At 36.6% G+C, this 22245-nt stretch overlaps 1 protein-coding gene across 1 annotated transcript; it reads left to right on the forward strand.

Annotated features, from left to right (window-relative positions):
• Window positions 1-213: 213 nt before the first annotated feature.
• Window positions 214-21783, forward strand: polr3b (polymerase (RNA) III (DNA directed) polypeptide B). Its single transcript, XM_079874470.1, has 28 exons — window positions 214-432; window positions 519-551; window positions 1038-1094; window positions 1300-1364; window positions 2456-2531; window positions 2654-2754; window positions 2861-2952; window positions 3082-3199; window positions 3365-3473; window positions 5011-5133; window positions 6539-6655; window positions 6845-6979; window positions 9744-9905; window positions 10383-10583; window positions 10769-10931; window positions 11514-11667; window positions 11799-11873; window positions 11981-12079; window positions 12999-13126; window positions 14827-15036; window positions 15256-15414; window positions 15545-15662; window positions 15803-15945; window positions 18667-18770; window positions 20396-20562; window positions 20845-20958; window positions 21057-21230; window positions 21349-21783. Exons 1-28 carry the CDS (start codon window positions 367-369, stop codon window positions 21476-21478), a joined length of 3393 nt encoding a protein of 1130 aa, XP_079730596.1. The 5' UTR covers window positions 214-366; the 3' UTR covers window positions 21479-21783.
• Window positions 21784-22245: the final 462 nt, after the last annotated feature.

The following is a 22245-nucleotide window of genomic DNA, read 5'->3' on the forward strand; positions in this document are numbered from 1 at the left end:
CAAATTTTGAATCCTGGCTTTTAAGTTTGGTATCAGACTTAAAATCTTAATTTTGAAAAATGTTGTGCACGTTATTTGACAACTATTCTTTTGTATTTGTGTATTATATTATACATATTGTCACATGTACGTTATAAAAAATAACAAATAAACCGTGGACATGAGTCGGAATCTGGTCGGAATACACATGTGCGCATTGCGTTCCTCCCCGGTCTGATTTTCATGTTACACCTCACACTTTCACGTGTAGCGCAAACTTCCGTTCAGAGTGTTTTTGCACTTTGCAGAGTGACTGCGGCGTGTATGATGGTTTCCTAACTTGTATTATATTTCTCAAGTTCATTGCTATCTCAGCTAATAGCAGACATGCTGCAGGAGGAGTTTGGGGAGATGACTCCCCAGCAGCTCGCTGCTCCCGTACACACTGTGGAGGTGAGTGCTATTTCACAAAGAGCAAACGTTAGTATATTTGTTAGACATGAATGAGTCTAATTCATCTGTCCCCTTCTATACTGCAGGAAAAGTGGAAGCTGCTTCCAGCCTTTTTGAAGGTAAAATCATTTTGTCAGCGTAACTATAACAACAATCATTACAAATTAAACATAAGAAAGATATGATCTGACAGCATCTGGCGCGTGTCAAGCAATGACAGCTCATGCTGTGATATTTTAATTAATAAATAGTTTAAAACTATATTACACATCATTTACTACATCTACTTTGTTAATTATTATTCAAGAAAATGTAACGACCTCACGTTAATTGAGACTACATATTTGGACTTAATTTGTCACACCACAGGCATATTTAAGTGAATTGCAAAAAATAATAACTTGTTTGATTGTAAAATAGCTGATTAAAAAACAAAAATCATAAAATATTGATGTTGAAAAGAAAAATGATTGTTATTTGCCAAATATCTATTTATGCGTATATCATACTTTCTGTATGATATCATTGGAATGATAATATTATGTTTACAGCCTCTAAGCCAAGGTCATATGTATGTAATATTTCTTTTTATTTTATTTTTTTAGGTTAAGGGCTTAGTAAAGCAGCACATTGATTCCTTCAATTACTTCATCAATGTGGAGGTTTGTTGATTTATTTAAGGATATACCAGTGTTCTGCTCATATTTTTTAAATGCAATAAATGTATTATCAGTTTATTATCCGTTTCCTTTTCACTTGGTTTCCATTGCATCAAGTTGTTTGTTGGGTACTTTTTGTACCAGCAAAATAATTTGATATCGACAAAAAGCTTAAGTAGCATAAACAAATGTCTGCTTATCTCTCCAGATAAAAAAGATCATGAAGGCGAACGAGAAGATCACGAGTGATGCCGACCCAATGTGGTATCTAAAGTGAGGATATTGTTCAATTAGACTTTTTTGCACATTTGACATTTTTTCGCATTTTTAACACGTGTTATTTTAGTATTATTTTTATACTTTTACTTCAGTATTAATTAACTTTTATTAGAATTTTTTTAATATATATATAATGTTTTTTTCTATAGCTTATATTTCTATATTTTTCTGTATTTTATATTTCTTATAAATCCTGTCTCAATTATTGATTAATTGCCTAATTGTTTTTATTCAATGAAATAGCAATTATTTGAGAACTGCAATAATTGTGCAGTTTAAATTTCAATCATATTTTGCCAAAGAATATATAAAAAAAACACTTTTAAAGTACACAAATATAGTATATATGAAATATATATGAAATGAAGGTTTGTGGGTTTGATCAGCCTGCATATTATATTATGTTATATTATATTATATCTAGGGCTGTCAAACGATTAATCGCATCCAAAATAAAAGTTTGTGTTTACATAATATATGTGTGTGTATGGAGTATAATTATTTTCTATATATAAATACACACACATGCATATATATATTTAAGAAAAATGTGTTATTTATATATAAAATATTTATATATAATATAAATTATATATAATATAAATATATATACACAGTATATACATGCAAATATTTCTTAAATATATACATGCATGTGTGTGTATTTATATATAGAAAATAATTATACACTGTACACACACATATATTATGTAAAAACAAACTTTTATTTTATCGCGATTAATCATTTGACAGCCCTAATTACCGTATATTATATTATGCTTACACTGTAGGTGACATGAACAAAACATAATTAAATCGTTAATTGCAATTATTTGTATGACAGTAAAACATCAGCACAAAATTCATGAACGTGACAGGCCTAATATAGCTCTAATAAATGATTCCAGTTTTAAAAATGGTAGTACTTTAACTTATTTTTTGTATCTTATTCACCTAATATGTTTTATTTTAATACCTGAGCTTTTGAAATAAATGACCGAAATGTGAATAGAATTACCGAAAATGATTTTTAACAGTTTTATTAACAATAACAACACTGCCTGTTACATCTCATCCGTCCCTAGATATCTCAATATCTACGTTGGCATGCCTGACGTAGAAGAAAGTTTTAATGTAACCAGACCAGTGGCACCACATGAGGTAACATCTTTGTTTACCTGTGACCTAATGACTATTCTTATTCAAAGCAAACTTAAGTAAAAAAGAGAACGAGCTCTAGACGGCAATATTTGCTCATGATGATTTTGCTTTTTGACCACTAGTGTCGTCTGAGAGATATGACGTACTCAGCCCCCATCACTGTGGATATAGAGTACACCCGAGGCAGCCAGAGAATCATCCGCAATGCTCTCCCAATCGGAAGGTACATAAATACAAATACACTTACTGAAAGATTTGCATACACCTCTTAATATGCGTTTCCTTTTTTTATTTCAAATGACCTTCTCCTTTTTTTCTTTTTAATATAGGATGCCAATAATGCTGCGAAGCTCCAACTGTGTTTTGACAGGAAAGACCCAATTGGAGTTCTCTAAGCTCAATGAATGTCCCCTGGATCCAGGTTGATTATCATTAAATCTCAATGATATTTCATTGTTTGCATGCCATAGTATAATGCAGATAATCCTATCTGAAGCTCATATGTGTGGGATCAGGTCATGGCGCATAAGTAGGATTTGTCTGTGTGCAGGTGGTTATTTTATTGTGAAAGGGCAAGAAAAGGTCATTCTCATTCAGGAACAGTTGTCCAAGAACCGCATCATTGTGGAGCAAGATCGCAAAGGTGCTGTGGGAGCCTCTGTCACCAGGTGCTGGAAGTTCTAATAATAATCTTGATTTAAAGAGCAACTTTAATTGATATATTTGCTCAAAGTGTTTTACGTTCAAATGTTAAGTAGAATTATTGTTAATTTCATCTCTAAAGCTCCAGTTGTGTGCTCTTATATCTTTCTTTTTTTCTCTCTGGTTTGTAGCTCTACGCACGAGAAAAAGAGCAGAACCAACATGATTGTGAAACAGGGACGCTTTTACCTAAAGCACAACACCCTCTCTGAAGACGCACCTATCGCTATCATCTTTAAGGTGAGACATTGGTTCAAGACTTTGATTTAGATTAGATCATGATGGTTTTTGTCTGCTAAGTTGAATTAACTGTATACTTTTTGCAGTTCTCATGGTTTAGCTCATTGCACACTGCATAGTCCATTATTTAGCCATGAGGCCGCATTCTGTGTCCAACCAGCAGATGGTGCGCTTTGATAAAGAATACACATTTAAACGCATAGCTAAAATATTTAATATCAGTACAGTTCAAATATATGTGGTGGTTTGTTGTTGTTTTTTAATGAATGAATCCTTTCATTCAGCAAGAATGCATTAAATTGATTAAAAGTGACAGTAAAGACATAATGTTACAAAAAATTTCATTTTTTTCAATTTCATTTTCATTTTTTAAACTTTTTTTTATTCATCAAGCAATCCTATAAAAATGTATCATGGTTATCTCAAAAATATTAAAATATTTCTTTCTTGAGGACCAAATCAGCTCCTGAACAATTCACTAAGATATTCAGATGTTTTTTCAGACAATGAGGACAGTCAAGAACAGTGGTTCTCTAGAATGGTTTCTGAAATTAAGCGAATAAAATGTAATCAAATTAAACCAAACTTTTGAAAGGTAAAATATCCTCTTGAAAGGATGTCACTTAATGAATTTGCTTCAGATATCTTAATCTGTGACTGTTTTCTTAAAATAGAATGGTGTCTTGCATCTTATCGCTTGCTTTTAGCAAAGATGAACCTCTTTGTGAAGCGTCCTTGAGCTCAGGAAAGGCGATATATAAATTAAACACAATATTATTATTATATATTGACCGGTCAGCCTCCAGGACTGCAGAAATCCGTTTTTATAATCTCTTTTTAAGATGTTGGAGAGAACTCACTGTACAGTAGATATACTTTGTTACTTGCCATTAGCATTAATAAGTATTTCTCAACTATTCAAAATGTGTAATTGATGATACATCTGACATCAAAAAATGACTAAACCAAGTCTTTCCTGAAACATTTGCTATTTTAACTGTTTAGTCTTCCTCTCTATGCATTTCAATGACATTTCTTCTGTTCACTGACACTGCCTGTCACCTGACAATTGAAACCGATATTTAATTACAGCTCAAATCAGAGAACCGTCTCGTACCATGACGGCTGTTCCACCTAATTCCCTCACCCCAGGCTCTCTCTAAACATATGGGTCTGATTGGTTAGGGACAGGGCACGGAGTAAATGGGCTGTAGAGCTTGTTTGCTTTGCACTTGTCTGTCCACAGCACATTCCACCAGGATTTCCTTGCAACACAGCAGCCGTGCCAAACGGTGAAGACCTTTAAGTACTGTGATCCACCCAGTCCTGTTCCCACAGTCCCCTATTAGCATAAATAAATGTCATCGAGGCCTATGGCACCATATTCACCTTTACAGCAGAGCAGAGTCCTACATGCTCAAATGTTTTAATACAAAGTTCATCTCTTTGCTTTAAATATACAAGTGTATACTGTGTGTTTCTTCTATGACCTTGAATAAGTACCTTATTCTCTATGAATCTTTTTGTCGTCCACAAGGCCATGGGAGTGGAGAGTGATCAGGAGATAGTTCAGATGATTGGCACAGAGGAACATGTCATGGCTGCATTTGCTCCCAGTTTGGAGGAGTGCCAGAAGGCCCAAATATTCACCCAAACTCAGGTACCTCCGACAAGATCTCTACCATCATTTAAAAGAATGGTTTGCATCGCATAATACATAAACAGCAGTGCTAACATAAATGTTACTAGAATTACTACAGATTCGATCACTGAATATCGTTTATAACCTGAAAGATTTCAACAACCAAGTGTCCAACTCATTTTTTGGAGGTGTATTATCAAATGCTGAGGCAGAGTTTGCTGAATCTGAGATGTATTATTCATCAGAACACCCAACAATGGGTCAGCAAGGACCATATCTGCTTCCTAGCAACCTGTGTCTGAGCGGATGTGAATGCCTGTTTATGTGGTTGTGACAATGTGTGGGCCTCATCAAAGGTCCACTAATAAGCCTACATGTGTACAGACCTCAATTAGATTAGATGTGTCAGTAGGACTGAGAATCAGTCAAGAGTTTTTGCTAGTTTTATGACCACTAGGGGCAGTCTTATTACATTTAGACATGAATTGGATCATCTTAAAGTGATATTGGACCAGAGTGCATACATATGTATGTGCGCATATATATATATATATAATTTATTTATTTATATGTGTGTATTTTTCACAAAATATTACACAGCACAGGATCATGTGTCACTGAAGACTAGAGTAATAGCTGCTAAAGATTCAGCTTTGTCATCACAGGACTAAGTTACTTTAAAAAAAAAGTTTAAATAGAAAACATTTATTATTTATTTATAACAATAGTAACAATATTTCACACTATTACTGTTTTTACTGTATTTTGATAAAATCTAAGCATAAGAGGCTTCTTTCAAAAACAGCCTATATGACAAAAGTTAGTCTACAGTATATGATAAGAACAAAATACTTTTTATTTTTTATTTTATTTTTTGATGTTTTGAGTTATTCAGAGAGTTTTGACATTGTAGCAGCTAATGCATTTCTCACAAAATAAACTGGAAACATTAAGTAATTTTAGCTTAGCTTTAAGGAACAGTACTTCAATTGCACATCATTCCATGCTTCAAAGTGGGTGGTCTAATGGAGAAGCCTAATCTGTGTGACCTTTGACCTCTGGAGCAGAACAAGTTGCTGGCTCAGGTGTATATGTGTGTGTGTGTGTGTATGCAAGTATCTGCAGAGAATGGAGGGTTCCAGTTCTCTGATACCTCTTTAGAGAGCCAGTGAACCTTGCACCGGCTCGGTCACTCCAGATTAAACGGTCTGATTTGATGCATTTAATCTTATTAATTGAGGCTCTAAAACATTATGCTTTTCGTTCTTTATAACTTCATCATAACATACTTTGAAATGCAAATCTGCAATGCCATCAAGTCTAATACAAGAGAATGGTAATCCTATTGAAAATATTTTTTAAAGAAAATTGTAAATGTTGCATCTTAATTACTTGTCTTTTTGCATTTTTTGTGTCCTTTCAGGCACTAAAATACATCGGTAATAAAGTGAGGCGTCAGCGCATGTGGGGCGGCCCTAAGAAAACCAAGATGGAGGAGGCCAGAGAGCTGTTAGCTTCTACCATCCTTACCCATGTACCTGTACGTCATTTTAAAATGAACTTAAACATAAAGTTCTTGGTCTCCCCACATCCAAACAGGCTTCTGATAATCTTCCCCATGCCTTCATTCTTCTTTTAACTGTCTTCATTATGGAATATGCGGTTGAAATCAGAGTATAAATAGTTTGTTAGCTGTTTTTTGGACCTGTCATGTGTTTGTGTCTCGCAGGTAAAGGAGTTTAACTTTCGAGCTAAGTGTATCTACCTCGCTGTGATGGTACGTAGAGTGATTCTCGCTCAAGGGGACAACAAGGTGGACGATCGAGATTACTATGGAAACAAACGTCTGGAGTTGGCTGGCCAGGTATCTGCTTCTTTAATAACAGGTCTTCTATAACTTCTGTACATAATCATTCAGCAACACATGCAAAATGTCCTTAATTGTACAGCAGCCTTTGTTTGTTTTTGTTAAAGAAATGTATACTTTTCTTCAGAAAAGCTACATTATATTGATAAAGTGATAAAGACTTTGTTCCTTTGGCATTGTTGTGAAAATTTTTTTTTTTTTTAAATAAATGCTGTTCTTTTGAACTATTAATTAATCAAAAACTCCCGAAGCAACACAACTGTTTTCATTAGATAATATTAAAAAAAGTTTTTTGAGCACCAAATTAGCATATTAAAATGATTTCTGAATGATCACGTGACACTGAAGACTGGAGTAATGATGAAAATTCAGCTTTGGCATCACAGGAATAAATTACATTTTAATTTAGATTAAAATAGAAAACAGTTATTCTAAATCGTAATAATATTTCACAATATTACTGTTGTTACTGTATTTTTAATTAAAAAAAATCAGCCTTGTTGAGCATAAGAGACTTCTTTCAAAAACTAAAACATTTAGAACAGTAGACTATTGTATGGTAATTAAATTCTCTCATCTTCGGAATGATTTTGTGTTCAAAGGGTTCAGAAATGGCATTTGGTTGGTCCATTGATTGAGCTCTGCTGTTCATATGGGAGAAATAGGTTCGATTCTGGCCTGTGTCATATCCTGATTCCTTTAAAGTGGTGGTTTATTATGATTTCACTTTTCTAACTTTAGTTAGTGTGTAATGTTGCTGTTTGAGCATAAACAACATCTGCAAAGTTACAAACTTCAAAGCAAAGGGAGATATTTTCTTTTAAAGAAATTGCTTTTTAAGGACTGCAACAAACGGCTGGTAGGGATTACACGAGCTTCCTCACGGGTTAGTGACATCACTAAACCTAAATTTTGCATAAACCCCGCCCCCCTGGAATGCAATTTATAGATTATCATGACAGATATTATCATGACAGAATATGCAAATCAATGACTAGAAGATAACTACACATAAACTATCTAAAATCATCAACTAACCATTCAGAAATGTCTACATGTTGTCACTTCTTGAGTCTCTCCATCATTGTTTGACTCCGGTTTGAACAAAAAAGGCTGAAAGTTTTTGAAATTTCAGTGCATGTTGTGTCAGGTAAAAGGACACAAGCTATTGAAGCTCCGCCCCCTGTGCTGGGAGCAGCAGCTCATTTGCATTTAAAGGGACAGACACAAAAACTGTGCATTTTTGCTCACCCTCAAAAAGGGACAATTTTAACATGCTATAAACAAAATATCTGTTGAGAATTTTTGAGCTAAAAATCTGGGGACATCAAAGACTTATTTTACATTTTGTGAAAAGGGTTTGTGAATACCACCCCTTTAAAAAAATGTTTACGGTACTGCTCAAACTTCAGCTGACTGATGTTTCCAACCGCTTGGTATTTATTTACGCAGATGAACGCAAGGCTCATGAAATATTCACTTTAAAATGAAGAAAATACGATGACGTGCAGCGCCACTTTTTATCCATTCATCCATCGCTCTCCTTTATTCCATTTCTGTCTGCCTTTTCCATTCACACCCCCTATAATTCTATTAAGAATGACTGACAGCCCCTCCAAGCTCAGGCCGTTAATTATGATAATGCTTGTTTATTTATCTGTTTTTATCCTGCGTGGCACAGACAGTATTTGGAAGCTGAACTAAAGATTAGAGCGCATAACGTTTGTTCAGTATCTCTTTTGAGATTGGCGCTCCTGTACGGATGATTTCATATTACAACCTGCATATGGGCGCCGTCTCGCTTCTGCGAGCAAACATTTTCTGGACTCTTGTCTAACATAACTGATCTCTCTTTCTCAGTCTTTACTCTCATTAGACGCACTGTTGGCCTCTCATGAAACTGATCAGAAGCCAAAACCAGCAGATACAGGCTTGGCTAGCGCCCAATCCCTCACCTTCCCTTTTGTTTCTTCTCTGCTTGTCATTATAATACCGTCATTATTTTCCCAATGCTTTGTTTCATCTGCGCCCCCATTCTTCTGCCTTTCTCTCCATTCCCAGCCGTCCCGCTTTTGTTGTGGGTGAGATATGTGGCAGCAACGCCCGACTGCAGCCCAGCCAAACTCAGGGATTTCTCCTCTTTATTATAATTTAGCCCGGCTATGACAAAAGAATAGCCGCCTTGACTGGAGCGATTGAGCTAATCCACCAGCCCGACTGTGATAATGTAATTACCGCTGTCTTAAGTCCTTTAATTTCCCCCCACCAGCTCCGAGGTGGGGTGTGTTTATGTGTGTACGTGCTTGCTTACATTAGTGTGTGAGCAATTCGGAGTTAGTGAGTGACAGGAACCCTTTCAGCAAGGCTTTACACGCACATGCCCACTTTCCAACACCTCCAATCTCTTTTCTGCTCATTTACGATTCCCTGACATTCAACTAATTGGCTGGGCCATGGAAGCTTAATTTCTTTATTAATTTTCGATGAGGATGTTTATTTTCACGTATGCAAATATGGTGCACAAAAAAGCCTGAAAGGCCGGGTCAAATTTATCAGAGCATAAAAACACCTGTTTATTAAATCTGGGATAAGACGACGGAGAGAGGGAGGTTTAGAGCTAGATAGAGTTATTGTGGTAATTTCAAAGGCTGTTAATGACTGGAATACAGATATAATGTAGTGTTGTGTTGCAAGATAACACAGGTTTTTCCTCATTTCGGGGAATCAATTTGTAACGATTTATGTTTCTGCGTTCCTTAAGCTCCTGTCCCTGCTGTTTGAAGATCTGTTTAAGAAGTTTAACTCGGAGCTGAAGAAGATCGCTGACCAGATCATCCCCAAGCAGAGAGCAGCTCAGTTTGACGTGGTGAAGCACATGAGACAGGACCAGATCACCAACGGCATGGTTAACGCTATCTCTACTGTGAGTCCAGACAATCAGCAGTCCATCAGTCACCAATGCACAGGGCTAGACACATCAGGAACTTAAACAGCATTGTCTATCAGTGTCTATCAAATTTCACTATCCATACCATTTTTTTTTTTTTAAATTGTACAAAAAATTGTCTGTAAAACATTTCAATCAATTTCAAACATTTGATCAAGAGTCTTTAGAAGATTTTTAAGAGAATGTGATGCAAATTCAGTCAGGTATGTCTAAACTTTTGACTGGTTGTGTATTTAATTCAAAGTCAGCACAATGTTACTTAAGTGTTATTTATATACTGTTATAGTGTGTTTTATGAGATATTTTGAAGGTTTTTATTTTTATTTAATTTTTTTAGTTCGTTAGGTTGTCATTATATGTGCTTTTCAAATTTTTCTGAGATTTTGCTTTTTAAAAACATATTTCTGTATAGCTTTAATTTTTTTCTTTAATTGTGTGTAATGTGTCCTCCAGGGGAACTGGTCTCTAAAGAGGTTTAAGATGGACAGGCAGGGTGTGACTCAGGTTCTCTCCCGCCTCTCCTACATCTCAGCCTTGGGCATGATGACCAGGATCTCCTCTCAGTTTGAGAAAACCAGGAAGGTTAGCGGTCCCCGCTCCCTTCAGCCCTCCCAGTGGGGCATGCTGTGCCCTTCAGACACACCTGAAGGAGAGGTCAGTGTTTCTCATTTACAAAGCACCACCAAATTTTGAAGAATTTCTACACTGCTCTTTTCCATGAAGTGAAACTGCATTCATTTTTGCTTAATGTTTTTCAATTCATTTGTATTGGTTGACCACTAATTTATTGTCTTTATAAAAGTAATTTCTATTCTCACGGCTGTATAATTGTTGTCTAGGCTTGTGGTCTGGTGAAGAATCTGGCTCTGATGACCCACATCACCACTGACATGGAGGACGGCCCTATCGTCAAGCTGGCATTTAACCTAGGAGTGGAGGACGTCAACCTTCTGTGTGGAGAGGAGTTGTCCTACCCCACGGTCTTCCTCGTCTTCCTCAATGGTATCTGCTGTACACAGGCAGAACAAAAGCAAAACAGCATGTTCTTCTCCCCTTTTTTTTTTTCAAGCACACAGACAGACTACAGGCATTTGAATAATATTCAAATGAACCTCTGCCATTCCACGACTACAAAAGAGTGTGCCATTGATTACCTTTTAATGTCATGTCACAGAAAGCTCACCCCATTAATTAATTCATGTATATGTTTTTCACAGTGCTGATAAGTTACAAATTATAAAGGCCTCTGCTGTGGCTAATTAATTAGCAAACACAGCAGGTGTCAATGCATAAATAAATACAATCCCTCCCAAGTTAATCCACAAACATATTTGCCCACAAATTGACTTGAGGCTGTGCATGCATCTGGGTGGCACCATAGTGGGTCTCTCATATTGCTCGAACAAGCCAAAACTTTTCCTTTGAACGTGCATTAATACTGCTGTCACACATGTAAATCTTAATTAGTTCATGGTAAACCATATTTTATGTTTATTTTTTAGTGTATGAATGCACCCAGGCTCCTTATCAGGCATGAAACTATAGTTTTATACTATAAAAAAAAAAATTGGGTCCTTTTTCTAGGTAACATTCTTGGAGTGATCAGAGACCATCAGAAGTTGGTCTACACCTTCAGGCTAATGCGAAGAGCTGGTTTTATAAACGAGTTTGTGTCTATCTCAACTAACTTGACTGACCGCTGTGTGTATATTTCTTCTGATGGGGGCCGTTTGTGCAGGTACCAGAAAAAAGGTTTTGTTTTTTTATATCCCGAAATTATGCAAATAATTGTTTTAAAACCAGTACCAGATGTCCGTTTCCTTATATTGCTCAAAGACATGTTGTGTTGCGTTCTGTGTGCTCTGGCAGACCCTACATCATTGTGAAGAATGGACAGCCAGCTGTGAAGAACAAACACATTGAGGAATTGTCTCAGGGCTACAGGTGCGTTTGAAGCCGATCAATATTTGAAAGTTGCATTTGAATGGGGAGTCCAGTATGCAGATTTTAGACTGTCTTTATGCATGTCTTTTCATTGTTTTTCCCTGTAGAACATTTGAGGACTTTCTTCATGAGAGTCTGGTGGAGTATCTGGATGTAAATGAGGAGAATGACTGTAACATTGCTTTATATGAGCACATGATCAGCAAGTGAGTACTCATAAGCCCAATAATTCAGGCCTTAAAAGTATTTGGACACTTGAACCACACCTCAAAATGTATGAATGTCATTGCAATAGAAAACCTGTTTAGTGTTTTACTTGAAAATGTGACATTCTTTAAAATAAATGTTACCTGATGTCTTATTTTGTTATCTGATATAATATAGCTTTGGGGAATAATGATATATCTGTACCATATTCATTATCTGATAATATTAGAGAATTTGATTTCAAAGTGTGTGTGTGTGTGTGTGTGTGTGTGTGTGTGTGTGTGTGTGTGTGTGTGTGTGTGTGTGTGTGTGTGTGTGTGTGTGTGTGTGTGTGTGTGTGTGTGTGTGTGTGTGTGTGTGTGTGTGTGTGTGTGTGTGTGTGTGTGTGTGTGTGTGTGTGTGTGTGTGTGTGTGTGTGTGTGTGTGTGTGTGTGTGTGTGTGTATATATATATATATATATATAAAATTTATTTTAATTTATTTTTTAATTTTAATAACTGTAATAATAGTAGCTACTGGATATTTAATTGTACATAAATTACTTGCTGTACACCAATTTTATAATATTTTTAGATTTTAGGGTTTTATTTTTAATTCACTTCATAGACAAAATGTTATAAAATTTATTATCAGCCATAACATTAATAAATATTTAACTGTATTTTCCTTTTTTGAAGTGATTCCAGTCATTTTTCAAGCATTTCAAAACCTGAAGGAAATAATCCATCATTTATCGGCTTTAATATATCTGGCAATTTTTTTTATTGGGCCGATAATGATAATATTAAAAATTAACATATATCGGATGATACCAATTTGGTGGCCAATATATCGTTCATCCCTATAAAAAGTAAAAAAACACACTAATTCAGGTTCAATCTTCTGAATATTCCAGCTATGCTATATGTTTTATTCAGGGAAACGACGCATTTGGAGATCGAGCCGTTCACGCTGCTGGGGGTCTGCGCTGGTTTGATTCCTTATCCTCATCATAACCAGTCCCCCAGAAACACCTACCAATGTGCCATGGGCAAGCAGGCTATGGGTAAGACTACTACAGTCTCCATGTCCAAGCATCCTGGAGGACTAGTCGCACTTACAAACGCAGACATCCACACACACTCCTATTCAGTCACAGACACACTCACTTTCACACTGACATTCAAAACCTTTGACGCACACACCACATTCTGTATGTATGTGGACATCAAACATCGCCTGCTTGCATAGTCATGCTTTTGTGAGTGTGTGTGTGTGTGTGTGTGTGTGTGTGTGTGTGTGTGTGTGTGTGTAGAGGCCTTTCCCTGCCAGTGTCTCTGAGTGTCATTAGGCATTCATTGTGTCCTGAGCTCAGTGTGCGGAGCAGGGTTAGTGTGCTCAGCTGCGCAAGAGGGAGAGAGCACACACACTCCGCTGCCCTGGTTACCAAAACTACTTAAACCTCTCCTGGCCACCACCCCCATTACAAAACCACTGAGACTGCTACTATATTTGGCCCAATATCCTCAGCCTTGTCTTCTTTTTTCTGGACGGACAGCCCCATACATGTGCAAATCCAGTTGTGTGGCCCCAGCCCTATTATCACACACTGTGTGCTTGTACCCTGATTGTGGAGTAATAGCATCTGACAAATGTCAAGGCCTCAAGGGACGGCGGCTATTATACTATAACCTAACCCCCCCCACACCCCAGAGATTTTAACACTGCCGACACCAACCTTCACATCAACACCCCTCAGACAGTCAGTTAAATGTGATTAGATGTGCAATAGTTGTTTCATATTGTTTAAATTTGATATTTTAATGGAGCGACAAACCCTTTAAGTTAAGAAAACCCTTAGTAGTAATTGTAAAGGCTTTTCTGGTAATATTTTACAGTAAGGTTCTATACATTAACATTTGTTAATGCAGTATCCAGGACTAATAAATACTGCAAAAATATTTTCATGATAGGTCATGATGTTAAAAATGTATTAGTATAGTACAAATTGACATTAGTTAATGCATTATGATCCATCATAAATTAACTATTAACAATAGTTTATTATTAATTAACATGAACCTAGACTTAAAAATGTTAAAGTATTGTTCTTTGTTAGTTCGTGGTAATGCATTAAGTGTTAAAGGGATAGTTAGCCAAAATGTGAAACATTATTTATTAATTCACCCTTATCCACCCTTGTTCTAAACCTGTATGATTTTGTGAAACATAAAATAAGATATTTTGAGGAATGACGCAGTGTTTTGTTTTTGTTTTTCCATTCAGTGAAAGTCAGCAGGGTCTTATTTTGTTTAAATTTCCAACATTCTTCAAAATATGTTCTGCCCAAGAAAGTCAGACAAACATGAGGACGAGTAAATATTGACAGAATTTTCATTTTTGAGTGGATCAATCTATTCAGATTTAACCTTAAGTGTCACCAGGTTTGTTGCAACCCATTGCTGATGTTTTTCCTATTTTAAATGTTTTGTCAGTTATTAAAATGTGTTTTTCTTGTTCTAAAATCTTACTACTGTATGTCGAATAGAGCAATGTTAAAAATACAGCATAATACTTAATATAGTGTATCATATATGACATTTATTAGCCAATAAAAAGTGTAAAAAAAAATATTTTAATTATGTAAAATATATTACAATATTATCTCATTTATATACTGAGGCAGCATTAAGTTATTATTTTTCCTCATTTACATCTTACTTTTGAGTTTTTGCTCAACATCATTTCTTCTCTGTTTCCGATCAGGAACTATTGGTTATAACCAGAGGAACCGTATAGACACCCTGATGTACCTGCTGGCGTATCCACAGAAGCCCATGGTGAAGACGAAGACCATCGAGCTGATTGATTTCGAGAAGCTTCCCGCAGGCCAGAACGCCACTGTGGCTGTGATGAGCTACAGTGGGTATGATATAGAAGATGCCCTGGTGCTTAATAAGGCATCTCTTGACAGAGGTCAGAACTAATCATTTAATGCTGCTTGTTCAATTTAAACACACTCCGTTTTCTTTAAACAGTCAGAACTGTTATTAGCTTTCTGAAGAGACTGTATTACATTTCCATATAAAATTGAAAAACAAATCTGAGACATAAGTGGTGTTAGTGGAAAAAAGGCTTTTACTTCTATTTTGTTCATGGTTCATTGTCGTCTGTTGTTCTTCTGTCTTGTATTAGGCTTTGGTAGATGTTTGGTGTACAAGAATGCTAAGTGCACCTTGAGGCGGTACACCAACCAAACCTTTGACAAGGTGATGGGTCCGATGCTGGACGCCGAAACACGCAAGCCCATTTGGAGACACAGCATCCTGGACGCTGACGGCATATGCTCGCCTGGTGAGACTCTTAGAAAGTTGAAAAAACTCTCAGAAAGTTATAGTTAGTTAAACTATATTTCAGCCGAATAATCTTTAATATATTCATCTAAGGATATGTATTGAAGTTTTGTATGTCACATCTCTGCCAGGTGAGAAGGTCGAGAACAAGCAGGTGCTGGTGAATAAGTCCATGCCCACTGTCACCCAAACTCCACTGGAGGGCAGCGCCCTGCCAGGCCAACCCCAATACAGAGATGTGCCAGTCTCGTAAGAAACTAATTAAACAAAATTAGAATCCCACTGTGCAATATTCCTAGTTTTATTTGATATGTTCATTTTCTAAAAGCCTCGCAAAAGTTTTTTTTTCTCCCTCACCAACCAAAATACTAACTTTCTTCATTCTGTAGGTACAAAGGAACGACAGACTCCTACATTGAGAAGGTGATGATCTCCTCCAACGCCGAGGACGCCTTCTTGGTCAAGATCCTGCTCAGGCAGACACGTAGACCAGAGATCGGAGACAAGTTCAGCAGTCGACATGGGCAGAAAGGTACTGCAAGGATCCAGACTGGCATATTCTCCTCTGCTTTAGATACTAGCGGATAAAACACAATTTCAGCATTGTTCTGAAATTAAGACAATGAACCTGTCTTAATAACAAGTGGGAAGAGATGTTACTAAACTTGTTTTTTGATGTCAGTTTTATTTTCAGTGTCCAAGCTTTATCGTCTCAGCTGGCCCTCCCATCCTCTTCAACTTTTTTTTTTTTTCCCGCTGCCTGTTTTTCAATTAATTAGCTTGTTGTCCCATGCCAGACTATGCAAATTTATAACAGCAGCGGCGCAGTCCTGGGAAAGTGTTTACAGCCCCCATTGTTTTTGAGCACCTCCGCTGAGAGAGCTGGTCAGTATGATGTTTTAATCAGAGCGTTAACTGGCGCCATGCATAATTCACTCATTTCATTAGCGGAGGTCGTCCACTGGCACTCATCACGGGACGTGACAGTGAGGAGAGGTCAGGGAGGGGTTAGCCGCAAACCGCCCGAGATGCTATTTACTGCTCTTTTTAAAGGAGCTTTTGGTATTTAAAGGAGCAGGCAAGTGTCGGTGGACCAGGATAACACAGGGCAGCTAATTGTTGTTGTGAAGGATAGTGCCGTTCTCTTGAATGTCTTTTGTGTGTTTAGAGGTGGGCTTTTATTGAACGGTCCCACTTGGAGAAGCTGAGCTGTGTTTTCCAGAGGTGTGTGACTGCGCTGCCAACCGCACAATAATGTTCAGCAGGAATTCATTTACTTTTCTATATTGCTTCGCAGTGTTTGTGGTGCTTTAATTAATGTGTCGCCTATGCACGCACTAAACGGGCACTTTTGGTGCTTTTTGTCAAAAAAATTGTTCATGAGAATGCTGTACTTCAAAGAAAGAGATTTTTGGCTACCTTTTGGGTCGCAAGAAAGCCCATTAAAGACGTCCCACTGTGGTTTGGAGCCATTGGCTTTTAGAAAGATTCACAGGAGTTTTGTCTTACTCATTTTAAACCCCTCCTTCGTCCTGCGCCCCCATTCTGACCAGCCTCTACCACCCTCATAAGATCCGGTCACCGGAGAACGATAGGTTAATTATTTACCGGTGACCCAAACACACACTAAAGCGCTCGCGCACACACTCACACACACACTCTGATACTCACACAGCTGTCTTGGCAGGGTTCATTGTGCGAGCCGCCACAGAGGGGCTGTATAGCCAATGATGGAGGGCCATGGACTCTTACTGCTGTCCTGCTTTTCTTTGCTGATTTCATGCCTCTTTTATCATTCACTCTCACACAAAACAAACAACACAGAGGATGTGTGCTATGGGAACCGCTCTAGCTTATCTCTCTTGCTCTTGCTCACTTTCTCTCATCTTCCCCTAAGAAATCCTTCTACCTAATAGGGCTGCTACTAATGACATTTTGGCCATTGATTTATTTCTACGATTTTTTCAGCTAACAATTATTTCCTGTACTTAATGTTATTTGACTGCTAAAAAAACATGCAAATTGTGCAAAAAAAAAAAAGCTTTTTAACAAACACTACTGTTCAAAAGTTTGGGGTTGTAAAGATTTTTTTTCATCAAGGATGTGTAAATTGATCAAAAGTGACAGTAAAGACATTTATAATGTTGCAAAAGCTTTAATGTTGCAAAAGAAATAGAAAATAGAAATAGAAAACCGATATTTTAAGTTGTAATAATATTTTACAATAATATTTTTTACTGTATTTTTTGACCAAATAAATGAAGCCTTTCTAGGCATAAATACATTTTAAATTAAATACAAGTCCAAACTTTTGAGCAGTAGTGAAACTTTATTTTATTTCCTTTAAATAATTGGAGAAAGGGATCATTTTCTTTTTTTATTGAAAAAAAAAAAAGCCTACCATGAAGTGACATCACTGCCAGATGTTCCCTGACTATCTATTATGAAATTCGTTGTTTATTTTCATTATTTATTTTTTGTTGATTCATTGTTGCAGTGCTTTAGGCTCTTATTTTGGTCTTACAAATATTATCAAAATATTGAGTAATCTGATGTAATCTGTGCAAAATTATATTAATGTGTTTAAACTATTTCCCGTATGAAAAACTGATTGATATATATATATATATATATATATATATATATTTAAAAAATATATTTTTTGACTGCCCAAGTTCTCGAGAGCCCAGATTTTTATTTTGCATATGGATGTATCGCTCTCCTCAGCTGAACCTTTCTTTGTGCGCTCTATGGTAAAGGGGAAACTATGGGTGTATAATCCCTTCTCACTGTCCAGCTAAGCACCTCTCCTCACTTCCTGCCCCTGTTCTTCTCTCTTTTATCACTTGCAAATGGCCAAATAATTTGTTTGCTCTGGCTGCAGGAAGAGTGAGGAGCTCTTCTGCAAACATTTACACTCTCACTGACTGCTTTGGACCACTTTCACTCCGTCCTGCAGCCTGAATTTCCAACGGTTCCACTTCAGCAGACATGAATACGTCTGCTTTATAGGCCGTTAGACTAGATGAGTTACGCAAACCTCACACTTTTTCATCTAGCATTTGTATGTGATTGAAATCACTCAAAACTCAATTAAGCTTTATGGGAAAGGTCTGCTCTAACAGGGTGGAGTTAACATTTCTTGCTGCCAGTTTGAATATAGGGATGTCTTTGATTCTATATTCTATATTTGAAACTAATTAAATGCATTTTATGTATCTGTAAATAACATGGGCCACTCTCTCTGTAACAGGTGTGTGTGGACTGATCGTTCCTCAAGAGGACATGCCCTTCTGTGACTCCGGAATCTGTCCTGACATCATCATGAACCCTCATGGTTATCCCTCCAGAATGACTGTACGTCCTTTCCCATCATCAGATTATTTTACGTTTATTTTTTAATAAGTTTACTTTTGGTAACACTTTTTGATGGTCTGCTTTTGACATTCTACTAATTATATGTAACTTTGGAACTACATGTCAACTAACTCTCATTAGACTATTAGTAGAGTATTAGTAAGCTGTTGGGTTTGGGTTAGGTGTTAGGGTTCAAGTTACTAGAGTAAGTGTAGTTGCAAAGTTCGAATGTGTGTTGTGGGACCATCAAATAAAGTGTTAGCAGATATTAAGCAGACAGTCTACTAATACTTTGAGAGTTAGTTGACATAGTTGCAAAGTCACTAATAGTTAGTAGAATGTCTAAAGTGGACCATCAAAAGTGTAACCAAACTTTTTATTCTAAATTCTTTTTTTATAGAACATTTTAAAAAACAGTTATGCAAGATATTATGCATAATTATTATTGATCTTCAGATTTTAAAATATATTTTGAATATTGAAATATTTTATTAGGATGCTTTATAATACAGCTCATTGGAATACTGACTACTAAACTATAAATGAGTGATGTCCCAGGCAACTAATTAAAATCAATGTTTTAAGTCCATTTATGTGGTAATAAGCCATGTAATAAGTAGGATAAAGTATATCAGCTGGCTATTTAGCAATAAATGCATATTCCTTTTATTAGCTGAGATTTTTAAATTAATTTAAGTGATTTTGATATATATATATATATATATATATATATATATATATATATATATATATATATATATATATATATTTGCTAAGATTTTCTAAAAATGTTTTTGAGTCTCTTATGCTCAACAAAGCTGAATTATTTTATAAAAGTGTAGGGGGAAAACAGCAATATTCTGAAATATTATTACAATATAATTTTTTTAATATTCCTGTGATGGCAAAGCTGATTTTTTAGCATCATTACTTCAGTCTTCAGTGTCACATGATCCTTCAGAAATCATTCTAATGCTGATTTGCTGCTCAAAAAACATTTCTTACTATCAATGTTAAAAATCAATGTACTGCTTAATAATTTAATGAAAACTGTAAAAAAAAAAAAAAAAAAAAAAAAAAAAATTCTTGATGAATAGAACGTTTAAAAAAACAGCATTTTTTTCAAATAGACATCTTTTTTTTAACATTATACATATCTTTCCTGTCACTTTTGATGCTCCTTTGCTGAATAAAAGAATTCATTTATTTTAATTAAAGAAATATTACTGACTGTAAACTTTAGGGGATTTCTGGGAATGCATGTTCCTCTTTTCCTAAGTTTTTGCCTTGTTGTCATATACAATGCAGTTTTCAGGGACATAAGTTCCTAATTTTGAACTCTATGTTTGGGTGCACACAGCAGGCGTCATATAGGAAATAGTTTGAGCCAAGTAAAAGATTCCTCTCAGTGACAGAGAGGGGTCAAAGATCTTCCGGCTCTTTCTGTGCGTGACCTCAGTAAAGGCTACTGTCGTGCAGCGGTGCGTGACCTCAACATGATGTCACACTCGCATTCACCAGCTGCAGCGTCAGGAAAACTGTCCTACAGAGAATCTACACCGCTGCATTAAAGAAATGTGTTCAGCGTCCCATGATTATTAGTAGCCTGGTTTGTTCTGTGTCAGGTTGGGAAGCTGATTGAGCTGTTGGCGGGTAAAGCCGGGGTGCTGGATGGCCGTTTTCACTATGGCACTGCTTTCGGGGGCAGTAAAGTGAAGGACGTTTGTGAGGATCTGATCCGCTATGGATACAATTACCAGGGCAAGGATTACGTCACCTCAGGCATCACAGGGTAAAAATTGTAAAAAAATCACTGTTAATTTACATAATCATTTATATTTCACTAGTACAAGTTAGTTTAGTTATTAAAGCTTCATTTAATATTGATTGATCAGTTACTGTTCATTTCACTGATAATGATATGTACCTTGAAGTCGCTTTGGTTAAAAGTGTCTGCCACGTTAGTTATATTTGCATATTTGTATATTGCAAAAATCAAAAGAGCCACCAGAGGGTGTTTTCCCAATGGCACTTTGCTGTAATTAATCAATCAATTATTATTATTTGCTCTTAGGGAACCTCTGGAAGCCTACATCTACTTCGGTCCAGTCTACTATCAGAAACTGAAGCACATGGTGCTGGATAAAATGCATGCCAGAGCACGTGGGCCGAGAGCGGTACTCACTAGGTAAAAAAGTCGAAAATGTGTGTTCTCTAAAATTTGATTTGTTATATCTGCTCAATAAGGTAACTGTATTATTCAGGATTCTATGTAATGTAATGCAGGCAGCCCACTGAGGGTCGTTCCAGGGATGGTGGTCTCCGTCTGGGAGAGATGGAAAGAGACTGTCTCATTGGCTACGGAGCCAGCATGCTGCTGCTCGAGCGGCTGATGATCTCCAGTGATGCTTTTGAGGTGGACGTGTGCGGGCAGTGTGGCTTGCTGGGATATTCAGGATGGTCAGTAAAACTGTACCCAAAAAAAACCTACTTTTCAACAATAATCATATAATAGCGTATAATAGTCAAATGCATCGCAGGGATTAATTAGTGAGAATTTTCTGTCTGTTTATGGCAGGTGTCATTACTGCAAGTCTTCGTGTCATGTGTCGTCTCTACGAATTCCATATGCCTGCAAACTGCTCTTCCAAGAATTGCAGTCCATGAACATCATCCCTCGCCTCAAACTGGCTCGCTACAACGAGTGAAGGGGAGTGATTACAGCAAGGAGGTGTCATACAGTATTAACATCTGCAGAAGACATTGTTTAAGCTTCAAGTGAGGCTTTGAAAGATCTTTTCATTTTTGTAAAATACCTTATAAGATATTTGTTTATGTATAAAAAGAAGTGCCTGCTTGAATGTTGTTGATTTTTTTTTGGCATTTCCTTTAGTTTATGGATGTTTGCTGTCCTAAAAATCTAGATTTATTTGTTTCAGTTTACCTTCAGAATAAGATGGGGTTTTTTTTGTTTTGTTCTTTACAATAAACTAATTGTGAATGTAAATTATGTAAAATGTCTACATTTGTTTTTATGTTGCATGTCATGTGATCATCTTTAGTGCGATCATTAGGAAGTTATGGGGGTGGAAGTATTGAGCAATCTTGATGAAGTGTTAATGTGACAACACTGACAGCAGAAAGGAGCTTGTTGCAACATTGACCACCTTCCCACTTTGCTGCTACTTTTTTTTTTTTTTTTTTACACTAAATCATCCACTATTCAGAGATTGCTCCCACCCACTAAGCAGCCGTGGAAGGCTTTGATTGGAAGAATGCATCTCACATCGGTAGAATGGGCTCTGACAGTGCGGCTCGCTCACTGGTTGGGGGGGTATAAGGGTCTGAGGGTGTCTCTTTTTGCCGGCTGCACCTGTCCTAGCTAATGAGGGGCTAATGAGACTGAGAGTAGACGAACAGAAAAAGGAAGTCCTCTGAGGAGAGGATGCAAAGATTCCCTTCCTCCTCCCTCCTT

The sequence above is a fragment of the Squalius cephalus genome, assembly GCF_949319135.1.
Source record: "Squalius cephalus genome assembly, chromosome: 6".
NCBI classification, from domain to species: domain Eukaryota; kingdom Metazoa; phylum Chordata; class Actinopteri; order Cypriniformes; family Leuciscidae; genus Squalius; species Squalius cephalus.

Excerpts from the sequence above, each read along its gene's own strand:
- polr3b (XM_079874470.1), top strand. The coding sequence starts at position 367 with ATGCTGCAGGAGGAGTTTGGGGAGATGACTCCCCAGCAGCTCGCTGCT. Across the intron at positions 552-1,037 it reads TGCTTCCAGCCTTTTTGAAG|GTTAAGGGCTTAGTAAAGCA; the intron begins GTAAAATCATTT and ends TTATTTTTTTAG. Across the intron at positions 2,953-3,081 it reads TGAATGTCCCCTGGATCCAG|GTGGTTATTTTATTGTGAAA; the intron begins GTTGATTATCAT and ends GTCTGTGTGCAG.